The following is a 22,404-nucleotide window of genomic DNA, read 5'->3' as shown; positions in this document are numbered from 1 at the left end:
GAAAAATGTAATAAAACTGTTCCCTGTAATATCGTGGAAAACAGAAAGTACAGTTCATAGCCTTGTTGTTTTGGCTGAGGAGATTTCAAGGCAGAATGCTGAAAGAATCAACTGGTTCATTTTAGCTGAGGGACGCATGGAGGATGAGCTAAAGAAAGAGCTGTTCCGTATCACAGAGGAATCTATAGGAAACGCTCCTCGCCTCAACCTTGTTAGGTTGGAAAATGAGACCGTTTCTCATTCCCAACATCTATAGCCCAATAAAGAGTCTCAAAGGAAATAAGAACCTGGGGGAGGGAAGGAACCTGGGGGCAAAGATCAAATACAGGGTGCTTCCCGTGCAATGTGGCCTCCGGGTCAAGATCAGATGAAGGATGCAGATACAACAGACTTTCTTGAGAACTCAGATGCATTTCAGGGTACGGCGCAGGTAGAGCCTCTCAGCTAGACAACAGGCTTCTAAGAACCTCTGAAGGCGTATCCCTTAGCGCTTGCATGTGGCCCAAAGGGTCTGTTTCAGAAAGAAATGTTAAGTGTGGCTTTTGTCTAATGGAGTAGGTCATTTGATACACAGGAAATGCACAAAAGCTTTCATTTTACTAATTTGGACTGAGAGGAACAGAGACATTATACGTATATAGTTGTACCTAAGAATCCATGGGGGATTCATTCTAGGACCCCCGTGGATACCAAAATCCACAGATACTCAAGTCCCTTATATATGCGATGGCCTACTATCTGTATATAACCTAGGCACATCCTCCCGTATACTTTAAATCCTCTCTGGATTACTTATGATACCTAATAAAATGTAAATGCTATATAAGTAGTTGTAAATACAACATAAATGCTGTGTAAATGCTTGTTGGAGGGGCAGTGCACCGGCTGTCCCGAGAATCTGTCTCTAGCTTCTACAGTGTTTGGACAGAACACCACCAGGGACATCCCTTCTTCCAGCCTCCAACCACCCTCCACAACTGTTTTCCCAGCCACAACCTTAGGCACCAACCTCTCAGCCAGCCTCGGCTTCAGGGACCAACCAACACCATATTCGGAGTTTCTCTCCGTATTGAGGATCAGCGGAGCTCCCACATTCCTCAGGATTATTTCCCTGCGGTGGAGGCCGCAATCAACCACCCGGTCAACACGCGCCTGCGCGCCTCCCACACCCAGCTCTCTCTGGGCTTCTATTTCCACCGAGACCACGTGGCTCTGGAGGGCGTGGACCACTTCTTGGGCAAGTCGGTGCGGGAGAAACGCGAGGCTGCAGAGGGTCTCTTGCAGATGCAAAACCGGCATGGCTGCCGCACACGCTTCCAGGACACACAGAAGCCGTCCCAAGATGAGTGGGGTAAAACCTGAACACTGTGGAAGTCGCCACAGTCCTGGAGAAGAAGCTGAACCGAGCCCTCTTGGATCTGCCTTCTCTGAGTTCTGCCCCCCCATCTCTGTGAGTTCCTGGAGAGCCACTTCCTGGATGAGGAGGTGAAACTCATCAGGAAGAAGGGCAACCACCTGACTAACCTCCGCAGGCTGGCCGGCTCCCAGGTTGGGCTGGACGAGCATCTCTTTGAAAGGATCACCCTCCACTACGGCTAGAAGCCTCTGGAGCCCAGCGGACTTTGACGACCCCTCTGACAACCCCCTGGTGCCAGGGCTTCTGCCTGCCGCCACTAGGCAGCTTTTTAATCAGCCTGGAGCCCTCTCCCACACCGCAGAGCAAATGGAAACAATAAAGCTTTTTGCAGGAAAAAAAAAAATGGTTGGAGTGCAGCAAATTCGAGTTTTGCTTTTTGGAACTTCCTGGAATTTTTTTCCCAATATTTTCGGTTTGTGGATGGTTGAATCTGCAGATGCAGGACATGTGCACATGGAGGGCCAATTGTATGTGTGCGTATATGTAAAATAAAAATACAGGGACTTCCCTGGTGGCGCAGTGGTTAAGAATCCGCCTGCCATTGCAGGGGACACGGGTTCGAGCCCTGGTCAGGGAAGATCGCATATGCGGCGGAGCGACTAAGCCCGTGCGCCACAACTACTGAGACTGTGCTCTAGAGCCCGCGAGCCACAACTACTACTGAAGCCTGCGTGCCTAGAGCCTGTGCTCCACAGCTAAGACAAGTCAGCGCAATAAGAAGCCCTCGCACTGCAACGAAGATCAGCCCCCACTCAGCAACAAAAAAACCCAACGCAGCCAAAAATAAATAAATAAATTTATTTAAAAAATAAACATAAGGTACATATACATATATACACACATTATATGTACTTTTATGGGTGAAGTGTGTCAAAAGGTAAAAAAAAAATTTTTTTTAAGAAAGGAACAGAAACATTATAAAGCAAAATGTAGCCTCTGTGACTCTCAACTGCCTAAGGACAGGAATCAGGCAAACATGAACCATTTCTTAAGTAAAACAAGGATGACTCAGAGGCCAAGAGCCAAATAGAACCATTCCCAGGGAGCAGACCTGGGCCCCGATCAACATGCATTCCCTAGCCTAGGGAGCATGGAGAATTGTACCCAGAAGAATTTCAGAATTGTGATGGACCTGTGACTGCTCTGTCTTCCCTTCTGGATGGGAGTGTACATTGTGGTGCTGCAGTTCCTGTCTCATTTTAATACGTTGGGTACGTGAGGGCAGATAACTTCTCTCTGGTCCACAGGTCTTCAGATCAAGAGGAGCCTTGCCCAAGTGCCTCATCAACAATTGGATGAGAAACCAGACTTCTGGCCTGCCCTTGAGGCTGAAATAGGGTGAGAGTTTGGGGGTTATGGAAAGTGGGGGAAAACATTCATTCTGCACAAGAGAGGGAGCTTGAGGACGAGATAGGAGACTGTGGTGGCTAGTCTCCAAAGACGGTCCCAAAGGAATCCTGCGGCCCGGTGTTCATGCCTTTGTGCAGTCCCTTCCCATGCTATATTTGGCCTGGTCCAGTGACCTATTTAACCAACAGAGGCAGCAGAGTGATGCAGTGCCAACTAGGGACCCATGAATTAAGGGGACCTGGCAGTTTCAGCTTTTGCAGTTTGAGGAACCCTGAGCTGCTATATAAGAAGTCTGGCTCCCTTGTACCAGAAGGACTGTGGGAGGGAAAGGCCTTAGGGAGATAGGGAGGCCCTGAAATGCCTTGGAAAGAGACAGAGTTTCAGGCTTCCCAGTCCTGCTGAGGCCAGACTTCTAGCCATTCCCACGAAGCTGCTAGACGTGAGAGCACCATCTTGGGTGTTCCAGTTGAGTCCCCAGTGGACTACCCCTATGTGACGTCAGGTGGAGCAGAACTGACCCCAGATGATCCCAGTCAACCCACAGAATCATGAGAGATAATAAAATGGTGGCTTTTTTAAGCCCCTAAATTGTGACGTAATTTGTTATGCAGCGATAACTAAAACCCAATCCAAAATTAAAGAACAAGCAAGCCCACTCAAGGTATCCATATAATCGGCTTCCTGAGTCAGAGACCCAAGTGGAGGGACTTCCCAGCAGTCCAGAGGTTAAGACGCCGCACTTACAATGCAGGGGGTGCAGGTTGGATCCCTGGTTGGGGAACTAAGATCCCACATGCCTCATGGCGCGGCCAAAAAAAAACCAAAAACAGAGAGCAGAGTGGAGAAGGGTGGAGAGGGGATTTGGAAAAGAGAGAGAAGGTCAGAGTAAGATGAAAACAGGGCCAAGGACTACTCCCTGAGGAACCCAACAATTCATAGTTAAGCCTTTGCAGGAGGTCGAGCCTGCAGAGGGGACAGAGAGCGGGCAGCCAGAGAGGCAGAGAACGCTAGGTTTCTTCACTGTCAGGGAAGCCAAGAGCAGAAGGTGATGGGAGGAGGGAATGGTCCACCGAATCTCACACCACTCAGATGGCAAGTCAGAGGAGGATGAAGGATCCATTGAGATTGTGGCCTTCAGGAAAGCCATTTAAGTCTGCCTTGGGCTTAGTCCTGCACTCCCTCCCTTAGTAGGTAGCACTAAATGAGGGGGTCTGTGAAACCAGAACTGGCAAAGGAGCTGGGGCTGTTCCCAAAAAGTGAAAATCCAAATTGCCGGTAAACCCATGAAAAGGTGCTCAACCTCCTTAGTCATCAGGGAAATGTAAATTCAAACCACAATGAAATTCCATTTCACACCCACCAGACTGGCTATAAATAAAAAGCCTAACAATACCAGGATCTGGCAAGGATGTTGAGCAAATGGAACTCTCAGCCGTTGTTGGTAGGAATGTAAGTTGGTACAACCATCTTGGCGACAGTTTGATACTAACTAGTGTGGTTGAGGATGTGCACAGTGTGTTGGGCCAGGTTCCCTGGGACACAGAGTCTGAGGAGGAGGTTTGCACACAGCAGCTTTACTGGAGAGCGCTCTCAGGGAGAGTGGGCTAGACCTTCAGAACTGTCCTGAGTTGATGGTGGGGGGTCAGGCCCTTGTACCCCTGATTAGGCTACTCATTGGCTGGGGCTGCCCCCAAGCAGGGGTCCTAAATGTAGACAAGGCAGCCCCATTCATAAGACTCCGAACTCCCAATGCAGAGGGCCCAGGTTCGATCCCTGGTTGGGGAACTAGATCCCACATGCCGCAACTAAGAGCCCGCATGCTGCAGTGAAGATCCCATGTGCCGCAACTAAGACCCAGAGCAGCCAAAACAAACAAACAAATAAATAAATATTTTTTTAATTAAAAAAAAAACACGACGGTCCCATCCGTTAAAAGGCAAGACTCCTGATGGCTGGTGCCTCGGTCCCGCGGGAGATCAGGATGCACACCACAGCATTCACTACAGTTCCATACCATCTGTATCTCCTGCTTCATAAGTTAACACCATCTGAGAACATCTCCAGGATTCTGATCCATCTCTTTTTCTTACACTTAGTGGAATTAGCTACAGCTCTCACACTCCAGCTGGTATAGTCATTATCTCCCTCCTTACTACCTGTTCTAGACCGCCTAACCATCAGCTGGCTCCTCTGCTGGTCAAGGTGGCGTACCTGGCCAGACAGCCCAGACCTTCATCCCTGAGATGTCTGAGACCCTGGTCACCATGCTCGTCTTAGTTATGGCTGCTGCATCTGTCTATTTACCATCAAAATCGGTCAAAGAAGAACCAAGAAACACTCAAGAGGGTCACCTGGAGTGTCGAATGTATTTGTCTCTGTCCTGGTGTGTAACAGCAGCCCTGTCTCCTGCTGATGTCACAGTCAATTCACCCGCCAGGAGGGTGACTCCTCTTCTTGCTTGCTGGTCTCTTGGCACAAGGAGCCTGAAGCAATCAGGTAGCCGCTATAGCTGAAAGTTTAGTGGGATTCTTGTGTATCCTGGTGGAAGCATCCCCCTGCTGGGAACCCAGACCTCAAGGCCTACAGAGCCTAGAGCTGTGAGGATGGGAAGCCCACATTCTCCCAGTGGCTCATTCGGAGTACGAGGAAAGGAGTAACTCTTACTTCCACCTGCTGATCCCTAGGTCTGCTTCTTCTATGTACTGTAGGCAGCACCCAATCACGGTTTTGGTTTAAGGTGAATCGTGGAAGAGGATGCTCCATCCACACAGTGTATCTGTGTGAATCGTGGAAGAGGATGCTCCATCCACACAGAGTATCTTTTCACAAGTTGGTGCCTCAGTTGCATCTCTTTTTTCTAGCTAAAGTGTTTCCTTTTTAGACCTATCAAACTTTTTTTTTTTTTTTTCCTGCGGTACGCGGGCCTCTCACTGTTGTGGCCTCTCCCATTGCGGAGCACAGGCTCCGGACGCGCAGGCTCAGTGGCCATGGCTCACGGGCCCAGCTGCTTCGCGGCACGTGGGATCTTCCTGGACTGGGGCACAAACCCGTGTCCCCTGCATCGGCAGGCGGACTCTCAACCACTGTGCCACCAGGGAAGCCCTATCAAACATTTTTAATATAATTCTTTTTTTTAAATAAATTTATTTATTCATTTTTGGCTGCATTGGGTCTTTGTTTCTGTGCGCGGGCTTTCTCTAGCTGCAGTGAGTGGGGGCCACTCTTCATTGTGGTGCACGGCCTTCTCATTGTGGTGGCTTCTCTTGTTGGGGAGCACGGGCTCTAGGCCCGCGGGCTTCAGTAGTTGTGGCTCACGGGCTCTAGAGTGCAGGCTCAGTAGTTGTGGCGCATGGGCTTAGTTGCTCCGCGGTTTGTGGGATCTTCCCAGATCAGGGCTCGAACCTGTGTCCCCTACATTGGCAGGTGGATTCTTAACCACTGAGCCACCAGGGAAGCCCAACAATTCTTTAATATACAAACTTCACAACAGCATCCACAGAACAGGGTCGGGGGGTGGGGAGGGGATTATGAAGGGGAAAGGCAGGTTTTCAGGTTCCTGACTGCTTCCCTCACCCCTATTGTCTGTGAGAACATGGTCTTCACAGAAGACAAGTCAGTTCAGCCAGAGGCCAGGGGCCACACAGCGCACTCTAAGGCAGCCTGAGTGCAGCCGGCGCCTCCAAAATAACATCATCACCACCTCTCGGGAAAGCCAGATCCACTTAGGAGACAAGAGGAAAGTGGTTGTTACTGAGAGCAACCTTATCATTCCTCAGCATTCTGCTGATCATGCCTTTGGGGCACAGAATAGAGTTTTCTAGAGACGGCTGGATTGGAAAGAGCTAAAATCCTCCTGGGAGAAGAAGAGAAATTGAATGTGAGCCTACCTCCTACCAGGGTGTCTTGCCTGTGACTCTAGAAAGCTAGCATCTTGGTCTGCTCAGATGTTTGCAAGGGGAAGGAATGACAGAGCCTTTGGCCCAACAGGGCTGGAAGTCTTGCCAGGTATTGACCAAGAAAGCCTCCAGGCAGGCCAGGGAGGTCTGTGGGAAGCAGCGTTTGGCCAGTGGTCCTCAAGGGAGCCTGGTGGTGCATTAGCTTTCAGGAAGAATTTATTGCATGTGTGGAAGAGAGAAAGGATTCAAGTCAGAGAGTATTAAGAACTAAAGTACCTCCTTCTTACAGGTCTGTGGGGTAGAAATGAGATAATACTTCTGGGTTGGGGAGAGACCCAAAACCTGTTATCTTTTGGGGGCCCAGTTTGACTGGCTTGGATGTACGTGTTAGCCCCAAATTCCTCATAAGTCCAAAGCCTCCCCCAAATCAGCAGTTCCTGGGCAATGTGGTGTTTGATAAGTCCAGTGGGTCCCATGGTCATACGTCTACTGCTGCACCTTCTTTGCTGTAAAGTGAGTCCCTCGGTCCAAGGTGATGTTTTCTGAGACCAAATGGCAGTGGATCAAACACTCTGCAAATCTTTAGATTGGCTGAGAACGTGTAACCAGGAAAGGTAACCTCATACCCAAAATATGTGTCAGTCCCACCCAAGACAAATTGCTTCTTGGTAGAAGACGTCCAATGTAATCAACATGCTACCAAGTGGCTGGTGGGTTCCTTGAAGGGTGGTACCATGTTGGCAGCTCCATGTTAATCCTTGTTGCTGGGAAAGTGGACGTTCAGAAGTGGCAGTAGCCAGATCATTCTTAGTGAATGCAGAGCTTCTACCCCTGCCACATAACCTCCATTCATGCGGCTATTGTGCCAAAACTGGGGTGACCAGTGACAGAAGCTGACTGCTGACCTAGCTGAATCACTCTTTCTGCTTGGTTGATTAGTACCTCTTCAATGATGAATGCTTTCCATGGACACCAACATGTGGTGCAAAGACCTTCACACTTTGTGTCCATCCCTGTGGGTTCACACACATCCCTCTTTCCCAGGCCTCTTTGTCCCCAGTCTTCTAATATTTATCCTTCCTTCTTTCCCCACTGCCCATGAGGTCTGTATTTATTCTTACCTCAGACCACTTCTCTTGTCCACGGAGTGGATGCCCACATACACTGCCCAAAGCCCTGCCCATTGGGAAGATTCCACCTTATTTACTGTCTTTCAGGGTCACTTCGGAATGAGGCTGCAGTGTGGCCACCCTCTATTTTCAGCTTCTACCCACATACCAAACAGATCCATCTGTGGATCAAGCTTGGCCCTTTCCCTCCTTATCAGGTGGCCATGGGGGTCCCATGCAGCCACAGGTGTGAGATGAAGGGGATGTGTTCGCGCAGTGCTGGTGGGTGACATGGGGGTCTCGGCCATCTGCCTGGGCAGCTTACTTGTACCCTCTGCCCTACTTGTGCCCCATCCGAGATGTGCCATCTGACTTTGGATTGTTGTCACGCCCACCTGACCTCATGACATGGTAGGTCCGACAGATCCCAGCTTGTGAGGGGCTGTTTGGGCTGCAGGGTCACTTCATGTTCCATGGTCAGGTGCACCGTCTCTGCCAGGGCCCACCCCAGGAGTGCTTTCTCAAATGGTGATAATTGTCTGCTGCAGAGTGAACAGCCTTTCTCCAGAACTCTAGGGATCTGGGTTGTGATATTCCCATCAGGGCTTGCCATAAAAATGTGGCACCTTTTCCCTCTAATACTATAGGTTCTCCCAGGTTCTATGGCCCAAGAGGCAGAACTGCTTGCAGGACAGCCTGGCTCTTCTGCAGAGCTCCTTTCTGCCCGGGACCTGCTCAGAGATGGCAGCCTTCCACATCACTCAGAAAATAGGTTGGATCAAAATTTCCAAGTATCAGGACTTCCCTGGTGGTGCAGTGGTTAAGAATTCACCTGCCGATGCAGGGGATGCGGGTTCAATCCCTGGTCTGGGAAGATCCCACATGCTGTGGAACTACTAGGCCTGTGTGCCACAACTACTCAGCCCACGCACCTAGAGCCTGTGGTCTGCAACGAGAGAAGCCATGGCAATGAGAAGCCCGCGCACTGCAACGAAGACCCAATGCAGACAAAAATAAATAAAATTAAAAAAATACAATTCCCAAGTATCAGGTATGCCGACCCCAGCCTGCAGAGGTCTACCAGCACGCTGTGCTTCCTTCTGGACGGTGGGAGGTACAAGATGCAATCAGATGTCCTTTACTTTGGAGAGGTTATCCCAGCATGCTCCAGACCACTGAACCCCCCAAACTATTGATGTGATGAGCCCCTGAAACTTAGAAGTGTTAACTAACCATCTTCTAGAGTGCTTGAATTCTTGTACGGTTTACCTTCTACCCTCTGGAACCATGTCTTGTTCTTCGAGTCCTCTTCACACTATTTCACCAACAGAATGGAACAATGTGCTGTTTTGCAGAATGTCCAGATGGTCCAGTCCCTTCTGACTGTATTAGGACAGAGGGCAGGAGAGTTAACATAGGCTGAGCTGGATAGTAAATGTGTACTGTTGTCTGCCCCACATAAAAGTGAGCAGTTTCTGGTCCTTTTTCCTGTTAGGGATGTAAAAGAATGTATAAGCCAGATCAATGGTTGGATACCATGAACTTGGAGCTATGTTAATGTTTAGCAAGGCTACCACATCCAACACAGCAACTGCAGTTGGGGCTACTATGTGCTTGGGTTTGCAGTAGTTCAGTGTCAGCCTCCAGGAACCACCTGGTTTTTGCCTGGGTCAGATTCGTGAATTAAAAGGGGGGACAGATGGTGACCACTACCCCTGAATCCTTTGGCTCTTACATAGAGATCTCTGAAGAAAGTATTCTTAGACCCATTCGGCAGATGAGGAAACTGAAGCTTAAAGAGTTAAAAAAAAAAATAGTTTACTTATTATAAAACTTCCTGCTTTGTCAAACCAAAGCATTTGCACTTAACCACTAAGCTACCCCCAATCAACAGCTGTAAATAGAATTCATTTAGGAAAGTGAAAAACAAGATCTCACTGAATTGCTACATGTCCAAACACATCCATCAAAACTAACTTTTTGTTAGTTTTCCTAACAAATCTAATTTTGGAATCAGAGGGGGCAAATTCTACCTAATTTCTTAAGAGTAGAAAATCAAACTCAGTTGAGAAAGTTTTGTTAGCTTTTATTCCTGGCAGCTTTTGGATGGGCTATATTTCCTAAGCTGTATGCCAGGATGTTTCCTCTTTTGATTTTTCCAGGGCATGATGGAAAGAAAAAAAAAAGAAAAAGAAAAAGAGTTGCCACCCCAAATTAAAATATTCCCTTCCATGAGGAACAATGAAGCATGAGGCTGCCTAGAGCCGACAGTGACTCTTTTGTGCAAATGATGAAGCAGCCTCAAGGTATGACTACCCTCTGTGTCTTCATAGGTGAGTCATCTCATGGGTCTCAGTTTCCTCATCTATACAATGGGAATAGTAATAGTCTCTAGCTCATAGGATTGCTGTGTCTTGTTCATCTTTGAGTCCCTAAAATACCTGGCATAAAATAGCATTCAATGAATATATGCTGGGCTTCCCTGGTGGCGCAGTGGTTGGGAGTCCGCCTGCCGATGCAGGGGACACGGGTTCATGCCCCGGTCCGGGAAGATCCCACATGCCGCGGAGCGGCTGGAGCCGTGAGCCATGGCCGCTGAGCCTGCGTGTCCGGAGCCTGTGCTCCGCAACGGGAGAGGCCACAACAGTGAGAGGCCCGCGTACCACAAAAAAAAAAAAAAAAAAAAAAAATCATTTAAAAAATGGAGGCACTAGTGTTAATTATGATTGTTCTCTTGGCCACCTAACTCTTCCCCTGTGTTTTCAATTTTTTGCCGTCATAAATAATGCTGCCACCAATATTTGCACATACACTTTTTCCCAAATTTCAAATTATGTTATTCAGATAGGTTCTCAGAAGGGGGGCTGCTGGATCGAAGGGCAGAAACATTTTTATGGCTCCTGCTAGGTGTTGCCAGGCTGCTCTTCCAAAGAGTGGCCACTGGTTTCCACTGCAACTAAGTATTAGAAAGACTGCCAGTTTCCAAACAGCCTCCCCAGGGTGAGGGATTATGATTTAAAATAGTTTTGCTAATTTAATGGAGAAAATAAGTTACCTTCCTGCTGTTTTAATTTTAATTACATTATTAGAGACAATTAACAGCCTCTCCCCTTGAAAAATAAACTAGTAAATATTTATTCTTTTGTAAACTGGGTTGGGAGGAAAGTTCTGGACTTCTCACCATTTAACATCTTTGGGCTCCAGTTTCTTCATCTACAAAATGGAGTGATACCAGAGTGACTGTGAAATCAAGTGAGACAAAGTATGGGAAAGCTCTTATTAACAATGTATTCTGTGTGTAGGTGTTACTATCACCCACCCCCACTTAGCTTCAAATGTACCTATCTACTAATTTATTTTAAAACGTTCTGAAAAAAAAAAAACCCAACAACCAACAACTTTCTGTTTTGTCAACAATCCAGAAAACCTCCAATCACAGCCCAAATCTTGAAAAGCCGTCTTTTTTTGTGATGTGGTGCCTTCGAATGCTGTGGGCAAAGCCCCTTCTTAATTTTTTCAGTTTGGTATTTTGTTCTGTTTTTTTTCTTTTCTTTTCTTTCCTTTCTTTCCTCCCCTCCCCTCCCCTCCCCTCCCCTTTTCTTTTCTTTTCTTAGAAACACTACGACGTGTTTGGAGTTTTCTGGAGAAGGTCCCTCAGTCCAGGCCCTCGGATATCACTACCTGACTCTAACAGGCAAAGAGCTCCGCGATGCGAGGGCGCAGCCTCCTGGGCTCTGCCGACCCTCCCTTGCCTTTGGAAGAAGAGCCCTTCTCATCAGGAAAGGTCAAGGACGCTCTCAGAACCAACAGAGACGCTTCATGTGCCAGAAGCGGACCTCGGGCCCACCTGGCAGGTACAGGAGCCAGAACACACTGCTGACCCACTCTCAAGAATCGACCTGCTCAATGTCTTTCTCCGTTGCCAGGAAACCTCGCTTTCCCGCGGCTCACCAGTTAGAGCCCCCTCTTGCGTCCATGCCATGTAATAGCACTTTCAGTTGAGCGAAGAACAAAGATTTTTTGTTTTTAATACTTGATTTCAGTCATTTTTATTGTGCAATATAATATGCAGAAAAGTATCCAAGATATACTCACAGCTTGAAAAATAGTTATAAAGTAAACCCCGGGTAGCCACCACCTAGGTAAAGAAACAGCATTGCCAGCACCTGGGACACAGTCAAACACCCTTCCCCCATCACACTCCTCTCTCTACAGATAAACCTCTCCCAATGCTTCGGGAATCCCTTTTTCGCTTTCCTTCATGGTTTGATTACCTGTACATGTGCCCTAAACAATATAGCTCTGGGTTTGTCTGCGGACTTTATATAAATAAAACCGCATGGTTTTACTCAATATTATAAGTTCCATCTGTGTTGTTGTGTACAGGTGGAGTGCATTCATTCTCATTGCTGGGTAACTTTCCAGTATGTGACTGTGCTACAGTTTATTCTCCTGTTGATGGACATTGGGCTGTTTCTAGTTTGGGACTATTTTGAACAATGCTGCTGTCTCAGAGTGAAATTGCCCAGCAACAGAATGTATATCTCTGACTTTACTAGATAATGCCAAACGATTTTCTGAAGTGATTGAACAAATAAATGTTCCCACCTGGCATCGGATGTTCGTTCCCAGTGCTCCATGGGGCTACAGTTGATATTGGCAGACACGAATTTTTCCAATCTGGTGAACGTGTAGTGGTATCTCATTGTCATTTTAATTTGTATTTCCTGGTAATTAATCAGATCAAGCACATTTCCCTATGTTTACTGCCCAGTTGGATTTCCTCTTATTTGGAGTGTCATTAAATTTTGTATCCATTTTCTTTTGGGTTGTTTGTGTTTGTAGCAGAAACCTGTAGTTCCCGCACTTTGCCCGTCTCTCTCTGCCTCTCTCTGCCTGGCCTCCCCCAATGGCCAGCTTGGGCTTTCTCACTGCAGGAGGGCTTAGGACAGTCAGATTTCTTACACGGAGCCTGAATTCCACTAGGAAAAGCAGAAGCTGCCAGGCCTCTTAAAGGTTTGGCCTGGGTTAGTCACATGTCACTTCTGCTCCATTCCATTGGTCAAGGTAAGTCACAATTCCATCTGAGAGTCAGGGGTTGAGGAAACAGAGCCCCCACCCCCGCCCCACCCCACCCCCCAATGCGGAAGCAGCACATGTGCAAAAGGAGGGGAGAGATGGTTGGGGTCCATGTGGGGAGACTCGTCACCTTGTGACCGGGTTCTGTTGAGTGCTGAGCCTGGATTAGTTGGTTTACAACCTCTGTGGCTGTGTCAGAGAGACCCAGAAAGGGAAAAAGGAAGAAAAGATGCTGGGGGACAACCAGTGCCTCTGCCACATGCCCAGCCCTGAATCAGTGACTGGGATGTGCCGACTGGCTAAAGCCCCTCAGTACCCACCGCCAGAGCAAGTGTGCGGTTGACCCTCCCAGAATCCATCAGGTGCAGGTTTCTGTCGGGGAGTTTTTGGTGGTAAAATACACATAACATAAAATTTACCATTTAACCATTTTTACATATATAATTCAGTGGCATTTCTAAATTCACAGTGTCTTATAATCATCACCACTATCCATTTCCAGAACTTTCTCATCACTCTAAACAAACTCTGTACCCATCATGCAAAAACCGCCTCTCTCACCCTCCCCGTCTCTGGTAACTTCCGTGATACTTTTTGTCTCTGTGAATTTGCCTATTCCAGTATCTCATATAAGTGGATCTCATATCTCATACAATATTTGTCCTTTTATGACTGGTTTATTTCACTTGACTTAGTGTCCTTAAGGCCCATCCATGTTGTAGCAGGTGTCAGAATTTCATTCCTTTTTATGGCTGAACAATATTCCATTGTGTGTGTAGAGCACATTTTGTTTATCCATTCACTCATCCGTTGATGGACACCTGAGTTGCTTCCCCATTTTAGCTGCTGTGAATAATGCTGCTGTGAACATGGGTGTGTAAATACCTGTTTGAGTCCCTGTTTTCAATTCTTTTGAGTATATATCTAGGAGTGGGATTGCTGGGTTCTATGTTTAACTTTTTGAGAAACTGATAAACTGTTTTCCAGAGTGGTTGTACCATTTTTTTTTTATATTCCCACCAGCAGGGCACAAGTGTTTCAATTTCTCCACAGCCTCACCAAGACTTGTTATTTTCCTTTTTTTTTTTTTTTAACGTAATAGCCATTATAATGGGTGTGAAGTGGTATCTCATTGTTAGTTTTGATTTTCGTTTCCCTAATGACAAATGATACTGAGCAAAGCAGATTGCCCTCCCTAATGTGAGTAGGCCTCATCCAATCCGCTGAAAACCTGCCTTCTTGTGCTTACTGGCTATTTTAAAAACATCTTCTTTGGAGAAATGTCCATTCAATTCCGTTGCTTTTTTTTCTCTCATTTTTGAATTGGGTGGTTTATTTTGTTGTTGAGTTGTAGGAGTTTATATATGTATAGTCTGGATGTTAAACCCTTATTAGATGACTTGCAATAACTTTCTATCCTACGGGTTGTCTTTTCACTCTTGATAATCTCCTCTGATGCACAAAAGAGGTTTAGTCTTCAAAGGAAAATTGCAGTGGCAGAAAAAACACCGGGCAAATACCAAATAATGGCTACAACCAAGTGACCCCAACTGGAGCTCCGGATCATCCTAGACTCCTTTTTCCTCTTCACTTCATTCATTCATTCACTTGCTTAATCATTCATTCATTTATTTATCAAACAAACTCAGAGCCTAGTTGAGAAGACCAATATGGACATAGAGGACTGCCGTGCTGCATGTTGAGAACGCCAGCCATGGGGAAAGGCCAGGGGGCTGCGGTGGGTGCACACTTCCAGCCATACAGTGGATTAGACCTTCATGTCTCCAAATTTACCCTTCTTCTCTGCACCTATCGCCCCTCTAGTCTCATCCCATTAGTCTGGGCCCTCTGAGAAGCTAGCACAGGATGAGGTGAAATATGGAAGGATGTCCTTAGGGAAAACACCTATGGGAGAGAAAAAGGGAGGGAGGGGAAGGCTGGGAAGATGCAAATCTAGCCCCAGGGGAAGAAGACAGGGAAGGACGGTCAGGTGGAAGGGTTTTGTCTGCTGGATACCTAAGGAGAGTTCGGCAGGCGTCAGGGAGTCCTCAAGCTGAAGTCAACTGTCAGGGGAGTCCTGTGTCTCCCAGGAAAGGGCCTGCTTAGTATGTCTCCTGAGTCAACGGCGAAGAGCATCCCACGGGAAGCATGGCCTCGGGGCACACACAGAGCACAGCAGCCCTTGGTCCATTATCTTCCCCGTAGTTGGAGGTCATGCTCATTCGCATGGCCCCCACAGGGCCACCAGAGTGATCTTTCTAAAATGCAATCTCACCATGCCACTCCTTTGCTCAAACACCTTCCGTCGCTCCCCACTGTCCTCAGGCTAAAGCCCAGCTCCTTACCCCAGCTCTCAAGGTTCTCCAGGGGGAAGCAGGCCATTTGCCCTGGTGGTTTCTTGCCCACTAATCCTCACTCCTACCCAGCCATGCTGGACTGATACCTGTTGCCCCCCAGACATGCTGTCCTTTCACTCCTCCATGCCTTTGCCCACCCTGGGCCCTCTGCCTGCAAAGCCCTTCCCTACATCTTCCTCGCAAAGCCCAGCCTCCACGTCAAGTGCTTTCCCCAGCTTCCCAGGCTCAGTCAGCAGCATACCCTGGCTCCATCTCTGGTCCTGCCTGGGTCCTCTGGAGTAGACGGAGGATTCCTGGGGCCGTGTCAGGAGAAGGAGACAACTGCCACAGCACTGCCGGGCTTCCCTCTTTTCCTCCCAGTGCAAGCTGGCTTGGATGGCCTCGAAATACCCTCATACCCGTGTCCTCCTCTGCTGTGGTCACAGCAGAAACCCAGTGCACAGTGTCCAGGGCAACCAGAGATGGAAGCCCAGCCCGTCAAGCCCTGCTCCACCGCCCCGCTTTGCAACCCTGCCTTCCTGGACTCAGGATTCAATGCTTTATTTTTAGACCACTTGTTGGACTGGGGCTCCAGGAATCTGCCTGACGCCTGAGGTGTAACCAGACCCCACTGGCACTGGCCTTGAGCTGTAGCTCGGCAGAGAAGCAGTGAGGGGTTCCAAGGGCAGTGCTGGGGGCTGGGGCCCCAGGGAGGCAGCACACTAGGGCAGGCAGACCCTCCACTGAGATCTGGAGGTGGGGGTCTTTCTCTCCCAGCGCATGAGGGGCCCCTACAACCTGACCCACCTGAGCCCCTCCTTTGACACCTGGGCCCAGAAAGCCCAAGGATACCAGCGGCAGTTCGAACTCACGTCTTCACAGGCAGTCACCCTTAGGTCAGGTATCGGCTCCCTCGGCCCCCTCTCTTCCCTGCTCCACACTGTTCTACACCGGGCTGAGTTTGCCTGCCTGCCCCTGAGGGCCTTAATATGTGCCTCTGCCCAAATCAAATACCTCTACTCTGTGCCGGAAATGCAATCATCTCACATAACCCTCACCGCACACTGTGAGGTGGGCGCTGCTGTGATCCCCATTGTACAGATGAGGAAACTGAGGCTGGGACAGGGAAAGCTAACCACACTGCCCTCAAGTCAGCAAGTTCATGTTTCTATTGTGAAACCTTGCATGCTGTTTGTTCATTTGATAAATATCTTATCTGTGCACTCCAGGCTCCCTTTTGAGGAAAGTAAGTTATACACAAGTGCTTGAAATCCAAACCTCAGAAACTAACTTTCCGTGTCTTCGTTTTCCTGTCTGTACAATGGGGATCGTGGACAGGTGCCACCTCTCAGGGTTGTGATGAGGATGAAACGACACGGTGTATGCAGGGTGCTTGGCTCCGCATCCAGCACAGAACAAGTGCTGAACAAATGTTAGCTGCGGATATTATCTTCTAAGTATAGACGGATTATTCTGTAAAGCATGAAATACCCAGCGGCCGGAAATGATGCTTAGGGAGAGTATGTAGGAACGGAAAAATGCTTATTATATATGAAAGAGAAAAGGGCCCAAAATAAAAATAAATGAACTTATGCAATAAAAAGACTCACAGGAAACACACCAAAATACCATCTGTGGTGGATTTTGGTTCTGGGATTTGGGGCAATTTTTTTTCTAACAAAATGTAAAAGGAGGTAATACATCACTAAGAAGAAGCACAATCCTCTTCACACTGATATTCAGGTGCAATGCAATCCCAGCAGAGCTCCCACCGGCTTCTTTGCAGAAGTGGACAAGCTGATCCTAAAACTTGTGTGGAAATGCAAGGGACCCAGAACAGCCAAAACAATCTTGAAAACGAGGGACAAAGTTGGAGGGCTGGGCCCCAGGTGCTGCTGTCAGGGCTGAGCTGAGAGCCGAAAGTTGAGATAACATAGTCATGACTATCAGGAACATTCCCTACCCGTGGGTCATTTGTTCTGTTGAAAGAAGGCCTTAAGCTTCATTGACAGAGGCGTCTTAGCACAGAGCAGAAAAATTCTTGCAGTACAAGGTGCTTTGGGAGGTAGCAAGCCTTTCATCCCTTGAGGTGTGGGAGCTGAGTTGGAAAACCCCCAAAATGAGAGAATGTAAAAGTCCTGAGGAGTTCTTTAGTCTCACGGTTTCCAAATGATAAAATTTTCACCAGACCACAGTGACTTGAAGGCAAAGGACACATAGTGAGATTTCCATAAAGCTTCATTTTTCATTTTAAGCCCCATTTTGTTTCTGATGACAATTTCCCTGCTTTTTTGATGCGGGACTATCCTTTCTGTTATAAAATGATGCTGACAGTTGATGTTTTTTGCTATTTTTATTTCCTTAATTGGCAAGATAAGGAGTTGGCAGCCCTCCTTTTCTCACTTTATAGAGATATTCTAGGGGACTCCCCTGGTGGCGCAGTGGTTAAGAATCTGCCTGCCAATGCAGGGGACACGGGTTCAAGCCCTGGTCTGGAAAGATTCCACATGCTGCGGAGCAACTAGGCCCGCAAGCCACAACTACTGAGCCCGTGTGCCACAACTACTGAAGCCCGCATGCCTAAAGCCCGTGCTCCATAACAAGAGAAGCCACCGCAATGAGAAGCCCACTCACCGCAACTAGAGAAAGCCTGTGCACAGCAACGAAGACTCAATGCCAGCCAAAAATAAATAAAATAAATTTTAAAAAAATTAAAAAACAATTCTGTAAGTCTGAGAACTCCCAAATCTGGGAAATACTGGGAATAAACTGCAGCTGCCTCAGGGATGCTCTGCCTGGGGTGGGGGACTGCACTAGCCAAGCTCTGTCAGGAGAACACAGGCTTGGGTTCCACTCACAGCTCTGTCACTGACTTGCTGTGGGAACTTGACAAGTTACTACAACTCCTCGAGTCTCTGTTTCTCCATCTGCAAAAAGAGGATGATGTACACATCTCAAGGCTGTTGTGAGAATTAAACCACATAATGGACCTGGACAATCACAGACACTTGAGAAAGTGTCTTTCAGAGTCCACGAGCTCAGTAAAGGTCCCCATTTTTTTCTTCGGCAAGTCAAAGAGTTGTCACTTCTTCAATTATTCTTTACATCCCCACTCTAGTTTCTTCTTCTGTGTATTCTCTAGTTTGTCACTGTCACTCTTGATATATGAATCTAGAACATATTCTACTGGCGTGGTCTGGCTGTGTACAAGAGAGAACCTAATATCACCTCCTTCAGTCTAGTCTCTATACCTCCACTAACACAACCCGAGTTTGCAATGGATTTTTTTGTGCTCTTATCTTACTTCTTTGGTATTTGTTGAGCTGAGAATACCTAACAGCTCCAGATCTTCTTCACAAGAACGTTTGCAAAACCCTGCCTCCTATTCCAAACCTGTGCAATTGAAGTCTTGGACCTAAAATGAGGGGCTTTTTGCATTTATTCCCTTTTATACTTTGTCCAGTAGGACAAGGTGCCCCCTCTGACTAGATGGGGTCAAAGAAGACCTCAAATGTATTCTCACACTCAAGAAACTGAAAGGAATATTTAGCTGACTCTTTTTAGTCCAGGGAAGAGAATGTTTATTTGCCTCTTAATGGAGTCCAAGGACAGCAGGGCTGGCACTAGGTAATAGGAAGACCTGGATGCTGTGGATTTAGTTCCCCCAAATCTCGCCTGTATCAGGTTCACCCCAGGGGCCTGACGTGGTACTTCCCTGCCTCAGGGCAGTGGACCATCTGTCTGTCCCGGGATGGCCTGGGGACTTGAAAGAATTCACAAGCCCCGACACGTTACACCTTGCAGGGCCCAGGGGTCTCCCACTGGCTCCTGAGAGGAGTGATGTCCCAGGATCCTCCCGCTGATCCAGGCCCCGGGAAGGGCACAGGCCCGCTCCCTCCCTCTCCTGCCATCCTGGCAGCTGGGTTGCATGCCAACACTGCCCGAGGGACACCTTGGCCCAGCTGGTGCCAATGTTCAGAACACATGGAAGGCAAAGCGCTCTCTTTATTGCTCTAGCTTGGCCTGCCAGCGTGTCTCCCAGGACGCTGTTCTGTCCTCGTGGGCTGAAAGGATGCAGTGGTGGTCACACCGGGGCCTGGCCTGGCTGCCCACCTGGCACTGGCCTCAGTCGGTCTTCCTGAAGCCTGGAAGGCAAAGCCCACAGGATGGCATGGGATTCTGAAGGCAGCCAGGCCTCCTCCCCACCGTTACCCCAGATGCCCAAATGCTCCTCAGAGCTGGGATAAGGCAGTCATGACCCACAGCCATTGCAACGAATTTCCCCTTTATGCACGAGGTGGATTAAAGGAGACAAAAGTTCACGACACGCAGGCACACAGCCCCTGGTCTCAGTTTTGTGATTTAATGGTAGACACAGAGCTGCTGGTCAAGAAAGGGGATCTCCTTTAGCCTGGCCCAGCCACCCTAGCTGTGTGATTCTGGGCAAGTCACTCTACCTCTCTGATGAATGTAACTGACTAATGAGTTTCCTCATCAGCCAAGTGTAAGATAACTGAAACCCCCTCTCACCCCCAGCTGGGCAAATAAAATCACAAAGAAGACACTGTTTGGAGAGATGCAAACTTCTATGAGAGAATGAGGGATACCCAGGTCCCCTCCACTTTCCTACAATGGTTCAGACTTAAGGACTTTTACATCCATTCCTCACTTGATTTTCACAACATCTTTGTGCTGTAGGTATTATTACACCCATTTTCCAGTTGAGGAAACTGAGGCTAAAAGAGGCTCTAGAGCCCCAGAAATGGTAAATTGAAGGAGGCAGGACTTGAACCCAAGCCCATGACTCCAGGCCCTGTGCTCTTTCCACTATGCTAAGCCTCATTTGCAACAGACGACCCTGGCAGGGAGAGAAAGTGAACATAGAAGAATGTAAAAGTTACCTATCAGCCTAAACTTCTGAAAGAGGGGAATGAAGCCACGCAGGACGCTGTGGATCCGGTACACTGTCAAGAACGGAGGAGAGAAAGGTGATGGAGCTCTGCGTCCCCTCGAAGGATCCGGGGTCAGACCTCCCCCTCCTGCCCTTGAACAAAGGCCTAACCCGTACAAACAAAGCTCTGATGGTGGAATTTCAGGCTGCAGGTTAAGCTTAGATAATGGTATTGAGTTCTTATTATTAAAAACAACCACGAGCAGCAATAACAATGCCAGGAAGCTCGGAGAATTCAGTACCTCACTCCATTAACTGCCCTGTTTTCAGTATCTGGCTGATTCTGTTTGTTTGCCACTTTAAACTGTCTTTGTTGTATTTTTATGGAGCTGCCCATTTTTTCCATGGGGTTTTGCCAACGACCTCACATTGACCTTGAAAGCGGTCAGGAAGCAAACACAAGCATAAAGAAATCTTTATAAAAAGTTTAGGTCGTGGCTTTCCAGCCCTTGGCGAGCCCCTGCGGCCAGCCCAGCCGCTGCCCTCCCAGAGACTGTGTGCGAAGGTCTTACCCAGGCCAAAGTAGATGCCAACGGTCTCCAAGGAGGCGAAGGTGAGCAGCCCGACCCCAAGGGACATGAACCAGTCTGCAGGGGCAGCGAGGGAGAGAATGGTCAGCCTGCAAGTCTGGACCTCTGCCCCCTGTTCTCACCACCCCCACACACTCACCTTTATAATAGTGATAACACACCAGCAAGGCCCCAATGGCAAAGCAGAGGAGGATGAAATGGAAAAACTCATCTGTAAAGGCAGAGGTGAAGATTACTGTTTGCTTCTTTCTCTCTTTTTAATTAACTAAAATATTCCTGTCTCTGCTCAAAGGGAGCTTTATTCAGAGAAGCTGCTCCTGACCAGCCCAACTAAAACAGCATCCCAAGTCCCACCTGTTTCAGCCCTCACCTCACTTTATTATTTTTCTAACACTTATCACCACTCAACTTGCTGGATTTTCACTGCTGTGTTTATTCTCTGACCCACTCTGTAGGATGGTGGTTGGGGATTTTGCCCATCATCTAAAGCGGCGCCGGGCATGCAGAGGTGTCTGACGCCTTATTTGTCAAATGATGCTAAATACAATTGTAAAAAATGCACGTGCCTAGTTTAAAAGTTTCCCATTGCTCCTTTCTCCCTTCCTGATCCAACTCCGTAAAAGCAAGCAGTGACTGACAAAACTTTTCCAAGTATATACATGCACATTCAAAAAAAACAAAAGCAGGATCGGTTTGTGTACCTGCTGCTCTATGGTTTGTTTTCCTCTCTTTGATAGATTGGGGCCATCCTTTCTATCTCCGAGCATATACAGATCTGCCCTGTTCCTTTTTATATATATATACATTTATTTATGTATTTATTTTTGGCTGCGCTGGGTCTTCGTTGCTGCGCGCGGGCTTTCTCTAGTTGCGGCGAGCGGGGGCTACTCTTCGTTATGGTGTGCGGGCTTCTCATTGTGGTGGCTTCTCTTGTTGCGGAGCACGGGCTCTAGGTGTGCGGGCTCAGTAGTTGTGGCTCACAGGCTCTAGAGTGCAGGCTCAGTAGTTGTGGCCCACGGGCTTAGTTGCTCCGCGGCATGTGGGATCTTCCCAGACCGGGCTCGAACCTGTGTCCCCTGCACTGGCAGGCGGATTCTTAACCACTGCGCCACCAGGGAAGCCCCTGCCCTGTTCTTTCTGATGGCTGCATAGTGTTCCATGGCATAAACTTACCCTAATTTATGTAACTAGTCTCCCATTGAGGAAGCTAGAAGGGACTGATTTTCTGCACCAAACATCACCGCATATGAATGTGTCTGTGCCCTTGTGTGTGCATTTCCGTGGGCCTGGTGCCCAGAAGCAGCATTGAAGGCTCTTCCTAGTAGTTAATGGAGGTAGAGAGAGTAGCTGGGAGGCAGGGCCCATGCCCTGGGCAGGAATTCAGGGATGGTTTGTGAAGGAGGCCCCCCTGCCCTTTGCCAGGTGCTGTGGGAGTCATCAGGGGAGAGAACACAGGGGCCTTGACCCAGGCAGAGGGTTGTGATAGGGAAGATGCCAAAAAGGTTTTTAAAAGAAAGAAAAAGAAGAAAGAGAGGACAACTCAGAGACGGTTCCCTGGAGCGAGGCAGGCTCTCTGAGTGGCCGAGGCTGCTGGGACTGTGTCCTACTTTAGTGCAGTTTGGCCACTGATGTGCTGTGAACTTTGGACAAGTGTCCTGACTCCCTTGAGCCTCAGCGTTCTCATTGATAAATCAAGGAGAGCAACCTCTACACCACTGACGGAGGGATGGATGGGG

General features: G+C 48.2%; 1 protein-coding gene and 1 pseudogene across 2 annotated transcripts in view; one reads left to right on the top strand and one right to left on the bottom strand.

Annotated features, from left to right (window-relative positions):
* The first annotated feature begins 136 nt into the window (after nucleotides 1–136).
* On the top strand, nucleotides 137–1,599 carry LOC115844100 (ferritin light chain pseudogene; annotated as a pseudogene).
* Nucleotides 1,600–14,017: 12,418 nt separating this feature from the next.
* The window catches only part of TMEM40 (transmembrane protein 40), a 48,886-nt gene continuing 40,499 nt past the window's right edge, over nucleotides 14,018–22,404 (bottom strand). For both annotated transcript variants that reach the window (XM_060308412.2, XM_030840925.2), the window contains 4 exons: nucleotides 20,808–20,879; nucleotides 20,651–20,725; nucleotides 20,089–20,151; nucleotides 14,018–19,332 (listed from right to left, as the gene is read on the bottom strand). In XM_060308412.2, coding sequence (XP_060164395.1) covers nucleotides 19,313–19,332; nucleotides 20,089–20,151; nucleotides 20,651–20,725; nucleotides 20,808–20,879 — 230 coding nt within the window. In that variant the 3' untranslated portion in view covers nucleotides 14,018–19,312. The remainder of the gene's footprint in view (nucleotides 19,333–20,088; nucleotides 20,152–20,650; nucleotides 20,726–20,807; nucleotides 20,880–22,404) is intronic.

This window comes from Globicephala melas, chromosome 11 (assembly GCF_963455315.2).
Source record: "Globicephala melas chromosome 11, mGloMel1.2, whole genome shotgun sequence".
Taxonomy (NCBI): Eukaryota; Metazoa; Chordata; class Mammalia; order Artiodactyla; family Delphinidae; genus Globicephala; species Globicephala melas.
This window is presented reverse-complemented; position numbering and strand designations above follow the sequence as displayed.